Source organism: Curcuma longa, chromosome 20, assembly GCF_044706935.1.
Source record: "Curcuma longa cultivar G26 ecotype Majalengka, Jawa Barat chromosome 20, ITB_CL_G26_1.1, whole genome shotgun sequence".
Taxonomy (NCBI): Eukaryota; Viridiplantae; Streptophyta; class Magnoliopsida; order Zingiberales; family Zingiberaceae; genus Curcuma; species Curcuma longa.
In genome coordinates, this window is record NC_133880.1 from 5,762,410 (window position 1) to 5,773,742 (window position 11,333).

The window sequence follows — 11,333 nt, forward strand, 5'->3', positions numbered from 1 at the left end:
CATCGAATTCAATCCACTTACTAATGACTCTAGATGACTTTTGAAATTCGAATGCCTAGAAGCGATCCGGACATCTGGATTCTACTAACAAGGATTCCATAGTGATTCGTCTCGGCAACAGTCGTGCTGAGCTAAATTGGGTATCCGGATGCAAGGAGTCTGGCTAGAGTACGAGCACCTAGAACAACTCCAAGCATCTAGAATGGTCGACCTTGGGTTAACTATTTTTCTCTTCTGTTCTATCTTGATCGTCTTGCATTGTCTTCCTTCCGACTTCTCATCCCTCGGATGCACTGAGTCCTCCCAATTCACTCTCATACGTTCTTTTCACTCCGTTAGAGTACTCTTCTACAATTTCTCGTACTTTAGACGCACCGAGCATATCAACTCCTTTTCCATGCTATCCTTCTCGCTCAATTATGTCTTCCACAAAAACCACCATCTGAAATACATGTATCCTCCTAAATCTCTATACACTTAGATATACGCATTAAACATAATTTTAATTTAATTTTAAATTTATTTAATCACACATCAAAATTTTACTAAAGTACTACAAATTTATTCTTTTTGGATAATCCAAATTTCCAATTCCGTTGCTCACATCTCTGACAAAAGAAAACTTGAATGTGACATCTAACATTGTGGGATAGAAATATCAAAGTTTATATATTTTTTTATTTACTTTTGAATTCATATTTGTTCTTAGACTCCACCACATCTCACAAAACTCAGCATTATTATCGAGCCTTTCTATGATACATAACCTCAAAGATAGTATCCCAAGTTTTGGTGGACTTGAGCATTCGTCACTTATACAAGTCGCATCCACAAATTCTTCTCTTGAGAACTCTTCCCTTAGGAAGCTGATTTAAACATCAAACTCGAACTTACACACTTTCATGTATCGCAAATTCCATGTCCTGCAAATTAGTCAACCTCCATGTCCTGCAAATGTCGATTTGAACATCAAGATCAAACCCAAGCACTTCATATCATACAGATTCTTACCATAGAAGGCCAATTTAAGCATGAGTCGACACTACTTCATATCTCACGAATTCTACATGGACCAGACTTGAGCATCAGAGTTGAGCCTCCGTCGAGTAAATTCTCGATGTACTTGCTCTGTTTGACAAATGTTGAGCCAAAAATCATTGAGGTCTATGCTTCCTTGCTACTGGCAATTGAGTCACTATGAGATGCATAAACTCTCTTGCATTGAGAGCAAGAACCCACATCATATCCAAAAGTAGCATTCAATATCAAAGAACACCAGAATCAGAGCATTATATAATGTAGTCATTATGAAAAATCTATGTTACGAGATAAATACCATATATAAAACTCAATATAAGAAAATGTACGTGGATCATGAACTATTTCTAACTATTTTAAACAAAAAATGAAAGAAGAAGATAGGATATCCCTTTGCTAGCTACTACTCATTTCTTTTCCATCCAACAGCTCACTCACATAGACAGATTGCATGTCCTCGTATCGTTTCCTCCATTGCCTGACTAGATGTGTCGATCTTTCAGATTGAAGTCTAAGTCTCTCCAGTTCCATCTCTGCAGCACTTGAAGTATTTTGCTTCTGAATTGAAGGAGAAATAAAAGAATCAGACATCAAAGATTAGTAATTTTGTAGTCATAGAATGTGGCATTTCATCTGATCTAGGTCATTAGGTCGAACTATCCATTCATGTAGAACAAAATTCTTACTGAGAGGCCATTATTATCCTGGCGATAAATTCTCCAAGGGAATGGACAAAACCATGCTCCAAATAAGAATGTCGCACTTCTTTTATTTGTTTAACAAGTTATGGCGGAACCTCACATGAATATTTTGCTACAGAACCAACCGTGCAGTAAGTGTCTGAAATACATTGCGACCAAATCGCATTTGTCTCAGTTATTTGGGGTCGACTAGATGGAGCACTAAGCAAGGCACATCACTAGTAAATGTTCAGAATACCCTAAACATAAATAATAATAATAATAATAATAATTCTTGCAGCATAACAATTCTTCTATGAGAAACTAGAGAAAAGTTATATGGCTCAGTTTACAGCAAGATACTCAAGGTTCAGATTGAGAAAGGAAAAGAAGATACACCGAACAATTAAGAATGCATCCATAGCAAATAAATTCATTAAGGTTGTGTTTCCAATGATGGAGGAGGGAAGATGGATGTACATGCTATAAATAACAAACCTGGAGCTCTTGAATTAGCTTTCCCATCACATCTGCACTGAGAAATCTAGAATTTTGATGACCATGCGAGGGAGATTCAACCATAGTGACAGCCGTGGTTTTAACTTCTCCGTCTGCAGAATCTGTGTACTTGCTCAACGGAGGAGGCTTATTCGCCGATGCAGAGCTACATAACGGCGACTGTCTAGCTATAACCACATTATTAATAGGACCTGAATGGCATGTAAAGGATATATATTATGCTTCATAATATGTAATATTGACCGCTAGGATTTTTTAATAAAACTGAACTGGTAATTAGTTATTCTTCCAAAAAAGCATGGTAAATTTGTTCCCTAATTAAAAGGTTCATTGAAAAACAAGAGGTCCAAAAGTTATATTTAGTACTGAAATAAATGTCTTTGTGTACCTTTCCCGTGTTTAAATACACGAGTAACACGCTTAGTTGTTGTGTTCAAAACTAGCACAGAGCCATCTTCAGATCCAGACACAAGAGTGACTCCATCCTTGCTTAAGGCTAAGCTTGTTATCGCTTTGCTGGAACAGGAAGACCAACTTAAATTAAATATGAAATAGAATAGGAATTCGGAAAGATGAACTACCTTAGGAGAAAACCAGCCAGATTGTCACCGACAATCATGGTTGTCAAGATTGCAGTCTAGACCTTATAATCTTACAATCTTATGACCCAAACTAACTTAAACAATCCTGATCCTACATAGGATCCCAATTGGACATTAAAAGACAATATCTAGAGTTCACCTCTAGATGATGATGGGCATGACAACGATGTTGACACAACAATACATAAAAGAGACATGCTAATCAAAACTAACAGCATTGAGACCTGTGATCATATAAGGTATCAAGGATGAACACCCCATAAGAGCTATTGGGGTTGCCTTCAGCATTTAGAGCCGCAATATATATTTTGCCATCTCTTCCACCAGCATAAAAGACATGCTCCCCAGGATCCATTGCAACAGCATCAATTACTGAAGGAAATGTGATGTTCCTCAATAGTTCACCCTTCGACAAACTCCATACCTGGAACAAAAGTATCAGACATATGAACAATCTACAATTGATCAAAAAACTTCATAATAATTTGTTGTTCTAGCAGCTTATAGCTACTTAGTTATGCATGGTCGTACACAAAAGGAGTAAACTAAATCTTTGGTCAAAACACCTAAAGAATTATAAATGACATATCTGGCTTGCAAATAAATTAAGTTAAATTTCAACACAAATAAACTGTAATATGTTTAGTCAAACTACTCTGGATGCACTAGAAGTACAGGTCAGATAATGGAATAACTATATCCAAATACCAAAAAAAAACACATGCAATCTCTTTTGCTACATATAACTTCCACTAGGTTTAGCACTATACTCCACAAAGACATAACAAACAACAAGAAGGAAATTTAGCATCATATAGAAGTAGAATTAGATAGCCTTGATCTCAATCAAAAGTAATAAATATCAATTCAACTGGATCAAATTAATTGGCACACAATTAATATCAGTGACACACAAAATTATTAAATTTGTGTCAATTAAAATCGCTTGCAACTGATAATTTCTATAAAAATAACCATAATCTAAAAAACAAATGAACCTTGCATGTACGATCCTTTGAAGATGAGATGATAATGGAGTTGCTTAACCCATGCCCCGAAACAATATCAGTGACACCCAGAGAATGCTCAGGGAAGCTATATATATAATGATTGCCAGCAGAAGCCATTGCAATATCATCAAACAACCTATGAATGAAGCATGACAAAAAATTAGCATTTTATAATATAAAGAAATATAGGAGAAAGACAACGAAACTAATTAGAAATTGCATACATTATAAGTGACCAAACTTTGACAGAGCCATCCTCAGACCCTGATATTAGCAAGGACTCGTCGTCCTTCGATAGAGTGAGACAGTTAACAGAGCGGTAGTGAGCATGCCACTTCTTGAGCAATTTTCCTGTAAAAATCTGCACAAAAACACAAGGAAAGCAACTTCATAGACAGACAAAATGGCCATCATCTTGAGAGAAATCAAGATGAAAGAATGAAACAAACTTAGTAGTCATGCATTAATAGTATCAAAATAATCAAGCCTGAGTATTGTAAGCAAAGTGATTTTTCAAAGAAGGCAAAAATCAAACTTGCAAAGGAAATCAATATTAGAAAAGTGAGTAGTCACCTCCCACAGATAAATATTTCCTGATGATCCTCCTCCAATAATGTAAGTGCCTTCCACATTGGAAATAAGTGGCCCAATTGGTTCAGCGGGAAAGCTTCTAACTTCAACTTGTGGCTGAAACACAATGAGAACATATTGGATCAGAAACTCAAAGAAATATACAGAATAAGATAAGAGTTTCCCATTACTACTTACCTTATCCCAGGACCAAAACAATATAGGGGCTGAAGTTGCAGAGGGTGCATCTCGAACTTGCGAGGCAGCTAGAAATAAGAAGCTACCAGAAACGGAGAGAAGACCATGCGGAGCGGAGGAGCATGAACGGTACCGATGCCGCTCAGCACCAGAACAGAGTTCCCAACAACCGATTCCCGCATCCACTGCAGATGACGCTATCACCACTTCCATTGCCACTGGCGAGATCTTACAAAAGTAGGATGATGAATAACATTATGTAGCATAACAATAATATGTTTTAAAAATTAGTGCAACTGTACACGACTTAAAATTTCTCGCCAGTGTGGCAGATTTCCGGTGATTAAAACAAATTCAAAAGATTCTAGAAAAGCATAATATACAATTAGCTAAAGTATTGAAGACGTTGATGGCATTTGAAGAAAGCTGGTTGTTCATTTTTTCCTTTTTATGTGTGCTGAATTGGCTTACGTAAAATTGTCAAATTCTTAAAACAAATATATTCATATTCTGAAAAACAAAGATGTGTAGTCCTATACAAGCAGGCACTTCTATGCACGGTGTATAATCTTCATGTAGCTTCAAGTATTTCTGAAGGTAGAACTGAGATTAACTGAATGAACTTGTGGTTTGTGGATTTTAGACACTACAAGGACAATTATGAAAGGTTAGCTTTTGCCTAGAGCAGTGTTAACACCATACCTCAATTCAGAATGATATGCTTTGTTGAGGACTTTCCCTGAGCCACTTGATAGCAAGTGGGAGAGAAGGAAATACTAGGCTGCTAGAACCTGCACATTTCAATTAGATATGAATCTATATGGATGTCTGGTTATATATCAAAAGAATGAAATTTAATAGTGCCAAATCAACCTCAAAGCTTGGCGCTTGTAGTTGATGCGCAGAAGTGAGAGCTCTGCCCGGATGACGGCAAACGACAGCGTCTCCACGGCGTGTCGCCGACTGAAAAGGGAGGGCGACGGCGACGGCGACGGCGAGAAAACCCAACCTCGGGCGGCGACGCGTAACCTCGGGACGGGGAGCCGACGAGATGGGGACGGCGGCGATGAGATGGGGACGGGATGGGGGTTCTCTAGGGGCGGCGACGAGAGGGAGAGGCGACGGCAGAGGGAGGGCAGCGGGCGGTCAGAGTTAGGATCGCAGGTTGGGGGAGGGTTTTAAGATTTTTTTTAAATATGGGTTTAAATAAGGAGATGGAGTAATCTGAACCATTCATCTAACATCAAGAGCGATCTAAACCATCCATTAAATATCTGATCCATCCCACTCAAGGAAGAGTAGATTCACTACCGTTGATAAAGATTTGAAGCCTTGGATTAAGATTTGAATTGATCTCAGCCCTAGATCAAGATTTATAGAATTCTTAGCTGTTGATTGAGATCTGACTGACCCTAGACCCTTCATTCAAATCGGTCTATCCTAACCATTCATCCAAATCCAACCATCTCATTCGCACATTCAGATCCGAAATAATCATAGCCGTTGGCGTAGATCTAAGATCAAAGGAAATCAAAGGCTGGGATTGAATTGAGAGTGCTCAACCGGCCGCCACCGTCAACTATAGGGCTGGGTCGGTACGGTATACCGAATTTTACATACGATACCGTATATCGTACAGAAAATTTCGGCATAAAAAAATCTATACCGTTACCATACCGAAAATTCGGTATACCAGAATTTCGGTATACCAAAATTTTCGATATATTACACCGAAAATACTGAAAATTTTGATATACTGATAATTTCGGTACGGTATTATACCGAAAATATTGGTATACCGAAATATCGAAAAATAATAATTTCATACTGATACCGATACCGAAAAATTCGGTACAGTATTATACCGTACTGAAATTTTTGGTATACCGAAATTTTCGATATGGACGGTAAATATCGATATGGTATCTATGGTATACCAAAAATTTGGTATTTTTTCCCACCATTTACTTGCTTAGATAGCAACAGTGTTGTATCATAGAATTAACTCTTGAAGAATGTATAAAACACAACCATTTACTTGCTTACCTCTTGAATTGTTCTTCTTAGATAGCAACAGTGTTGTATGATATATCGATTTCCAACTTCAGTACAGGGATCCTTCAAATTTGTTTTTGGATTTCTGATAATGTTTTCAATTTTATATATCAGTTTTAGAATGAATTATCATACTGTCAATTGTTAAACATTGGGGCCTCAGGGATTATGGCGGGGGGGCTAGGTGCAACGATAAAATGCTTCCATAATTATCATGGATTGATTCTCAGTCATCACATACTATGGATTAATTTGAGAAGATAATCTTGGAATGTTAGTTGTGGATAAGGTTGTAAATAATTTAACATTATGAACAAATTTGATGTTCGATTTTATAAGAGTTTGTTTATGTTTATTTAATACATACAAGATTAATTAAATAAATAAATTTAAATAATTTATTAAATTAAATAAATAAGTTTGAATGTACATATGTGTTTAGTTTGAACAATATTTATGGAAAATATTCATGAAAATTATTTATGAATCATATTTATTAATAAAATTTTTATTGATATATTAAATAAATTAAGAATGTTTTTAAATAAATAAATTTATATTATTAAATTTAAGAATTTTTTTAAAATAATTAAATAAGTTTCAATTAATCGTTTGATAATATTTAAATGAATTAAGCTCGTTAACTTTGAATCAAGCTTATAAAAAGAAATTAAATTAGTTTAAGTTTAAAAAATAATTATTTCAAAAGTTTGATTCATTTAAGCTCGGCTATATTATAAGTTTAAATATCATTTAATTTGATTTGTTTACTATCCTAGTTGTGGAGTGATATGTCATTTGTACTTTTTGATTTATCTTGATGGTTATGGAAAGTTTTTGTGAAACTGGATTAGTGATCTATAAAATTGAATATTTGAATTATTAAAAATAAATAAAAATTGAGTAAAAATAAAAGGATTTATTTTTTATAAAAAAATCAAAATCATTATGCTTCTTTTTTTATTATTTATTGCTATTAAAGTGCGCTATCATCGACCCCTTTTATTTATTTTGATTCATTGATTTTTTTTTTTTTGTAGGGTTGAGGTAAAAGACATCTCCATGCCATTAAAAACATACGGAAATGTTTATTTTTATCTATTTTTTATAGAAAATGCAAATATTATTTATTAAAATAAAAGATATTTACAAATAACACCACCCCATTATCGTATTGATGCTTTTTTAAATTTACTTTCATAAAATAATTTTTACAGTACAGTACAATCTCTTCTTAATTATTTTTTTCTTCTACAAATCACTGACTACTTCTTGTTCATATAAAAAAAAGATTAAATTTGTACATAAATCATAAATATTATTTTATATATCTTCATTTAAATTTTGTAGATCGATCATTACAATTGTAAAAATTATTAGGAATCTATGATATTCCTCTTGCTAACTTAATCATCCATTTACAAGCACTCTTTAATGTTTTTATAGTTTTAAAAATATTCACCCATTGTTTTATATTTTCTCATATTTAACTTATGTATCTTCTTACTTTCAGTATTAGCCACGTAATATTTCAGTGGTACATTAAAAATAATTTTTATAAGTAGATAATATTGATAAATATTAGAATTTGTGAAAATGCCATAAAAAAGACGTTTGAATTTGAAAACTGATATCATTCACTATCACTGATAAATTACTTAATAGATTGCTGATATAATAAATATTTAAATAAATTTTAAATAAAAAATATCACATTGTACCGGCAGAAAATTGCCACCGTTTGCAATTTCTGAATTGTATGTTAAAATTTTAAAATTTGGAGAGTATTTCTAGAAATTAGTAAAAAAATCAATAATAATAATAATAATAACTTGGCAGGTTGTTCGCGTGTGGGGCACAGAGTGTCAGAGAAAGATCAGCAAATTGTTCGAAAATATAACTAGTTGAAAATCTCCTCTCGCCGCGAAACTGAAAAACATAGGTAATTTTTAATAAATTCGCAATTTCACTAGTGTATTTTTCTCAACAGACAGTAACGATTGCCTAAACATATTTTTCTTTTCTTCTCTGTAGCCACCAGGAAACACACTGAACTTAAGGCTTTTCTTTGTAGCTAGGGCTGGGTCGGTACGGTATACCGAATTTTGCATACGATACCGTATATCGTACCGAAAATTTCAGCATAAAAAAATCTATACCGTTAACCATACCGAAAATTCGATATACCGGAATTTCGGTATACCAAAATTTTCGGTATACCGAATTTTCGATATATTACATCGAAAATACTGAAAATTTTGATATACTGATAATTTCGGTACGGTATTATACCGAAAATGTTGGTATACCGAAATATCGAAAAATAATAATTTCATACCGATACCGAAAAATTCGGTACGATATTATACCGTACCGAAATTTTCGATATGGACGGTAAATATCGATATGGTATCTACGGTATACTGAAAATTCGGTATTTTTTCCCACCATTTACTTGCTTAGATAGCAACAGTGTTGTGTCATAGAATTAACTCTTGAAGAATGTATAAAACACAACCATTTACTTGCTTACCTCTTGAATTGTTCTTCTTAGATAGCAACAATGTTGTATGATATATCGATTTCCAACTTCAGTACAGGGATCCTTCAAATTTGTTTTTGGATTTCTGATAATGTTTTCAATTTTATATATCAGTTTCAGAATGAATTATCATACTGTCAATTGTTAAACATTGGGGCCTCAGGGATTATGGCGGGGGCTACTGGCTAGGTGCAACGATAAAATGCTTCCATAATTATCATGGATTGATTCTCAGTCATCACATACTATGGATTAATTTGAGAAGATAATCTTGGAATGTTAGTTGTGGATAAGGTTGTAAATAATTTAACATTATGAACAAATTTGATGTTCGATTTTATAAGAGTTTGTTCAGGGGCGGAGCTAGGATATTGATCGAGCGTGGGCATCTTTCAAATCCTTCACTAACAAAAGTCTCCCCTCGTGCTTGCTTTCCTTTAGTTGTTTTGAAAAGATAGCAATATAAACAATATGCGACATCTTTTTCTATAGTATATTCCAACCAATCACCAAATTCCTTAAACCAAGAAGGATTGAACCGTCTAAATTGACTCACTCCAAATTTTTATTTTGGGAATTCATAACATGAAAGTTGATATGGACCTTTTTGCAAATATATCCTTCGAACTTGATCTCTAATGTTAACATTATAAGAACAAATTGGAATCCTTAATCCAGGATCTGTCGGTAATTGTGAAAAATCAAATTTAACTGTGACATCTCCAATATTTTGTTCTTCTAATTCTAGAGCTTTCCTTTTGAAAAATCTATGCATTGTTGACATAATATTTTCCTAAGATCAATAAATAAATAAATAAATAATAATTCACACTTAAATAAATAATAAATTAACAATTAGAAAAAGGGGTAAGAGTCTACCTCAATTGGCCAGCTTGCTTCCCAAGATATGGCTACTCAATTAACGGTATTGGTTGCTCCAAGATTCAATCTAGCAAACATAAACCCACAATTAGAAGAAGAAAAAAATAGTTAGAAAAATTAAACATTGAAGCAAAGGAAAAATTAGCCAGTTTAATAAACGAAAAAGAACAGTTACAGTGCACATCCATGCAGCTGCTGAGATGCATGCAATTAAATGGAAGCAATTTGCAAATCTCAAGTCAGATGCAATAAAAATTAATCAGTCTCATCAAAAAGTCAGTAGCAAAGCATATATTAGGGGGGGGGGGAATCAGATGCAATTTGTAAGCAATGAACTAAACTGTTAACAACATAATTAATTGATGTCTAAGAGAAGAAAACTTGAAGAAGGGAAAAAAATCTTCTCGAACAGTTTAAAAAGGTAAATAAGAGCATCATGTGGTAAGAACAGAGGTCAAGATGACTCTGTGTTATAGAACGAAAAGGCATCTCCTCCACACAAGATAAAGATACAAAGAACAATTATCAGCAAACAGATTTTTAACCTTCCAAACATAGTTAACAAAAAATACTTTCTACAATCAACCAGCATATCCTGGTAATATAATTAATTGATGTCTAAGAGAAGAAAACTTGAAGAAGGGAAAAAAATCTTCTCGAACAGTTTAAAAAGGTAAATAAGAGCATCATGTGGTAAGAACAGAGGTCAAGATGACTCTGTGTTATAGAACGAAAAGGCATCTCCTCCACACAAGATAAAGATACAAAGAACAATTATCAGCAAACAGATTTTTAACCTTCCAAACATAGTTAACAAAAAATACTTTCTACAATCAACCAGCATATCCTGGTAATATAGGTAGAAGAAAATTGCAACTAGTAGTAGCATCCAGTGTTCCAGACAGTGTTGCCCATCGAAATCGTCGGAATAAATCAAGATAAAGCTGAAATCAAAAAGTTACTCGCGCAACGGTGGCAGAAAAAAGTAGAAATAGGGGCGGAGCTTAGGGTTTAGTAGAAATAGGGAGAACGCACGGTACGCACCAGGCCTTTCTTCAACAGCAGCGCCGACGCGGCGACCTCACGTGGGCGTTGCTGGCTTGCTGCAGTAGCTTCTCCTTCTGCTCCTCGAGAGCGGAGTTGTCTTTTAGGAGGGCGGAGCAGAGGCGGCGCCGGCGAGGCTTGCAGGGGGAGGGCTTCGGCTGCAACAGCGGGAGGAGGGAGGTCCAGTTTTCGT

General features: G+C 34.6%; 1 protein-coding gene across 5 annotated transcripts; it reads right to left on the reverse strand.

The window, feature by feature from the left end:
* Window positions 1–1,243: 1,243 nt before the first annotated feature.
* On the reverse strand, window positions 1,244–11,333 carry LOC141813368 (protein ROOT INITIATION DEFECTIVE 3-like). Of its 5 annotated transcripts, none has more exons than XM_074701328.1 (10): window positions 11,141–11,333; window positions 10,094–10,163; window positions 4,618–4,835; window positions 4,423–4,536; window positions 4,074–4,210; window positions 3,838–3,985; window positions 3,064–3,263; window positions 2,626–2,753; window positions 2,217–2,428; window positions 1,244–1,596 (listed from the first exon to the last, which is right to left on the reverse strand). In XM_074701328.1, the coding sequence occupies exons 3-10, from the start codon at window positions 4,828–4,830 to the stop codon at window positions 1,435–1,437; spliced, it is 1,314 nt and encodes a 437-aa protein (XP_074557429.1). In that variant the 5' UTR covers window positions 4,831–4,835; window positions 10,094–10,163; window positions 11,141–11,333; the 3' UTR covers window positions 1,244–1,434. The 5 variants fall into 5 exon arrangements, with proteins under 5 accessions (XP_074557429.1, XP_074557430.1, XP_074557426.1 ...); XM_074701329.1 differs by having other exon boundaries at window positions 3,838–3,934; window positions 4,113–4,210; window positions 4,618–4,845; XM_074701325.1 differs by having other exon boundaries at window positions 4,618–4,845.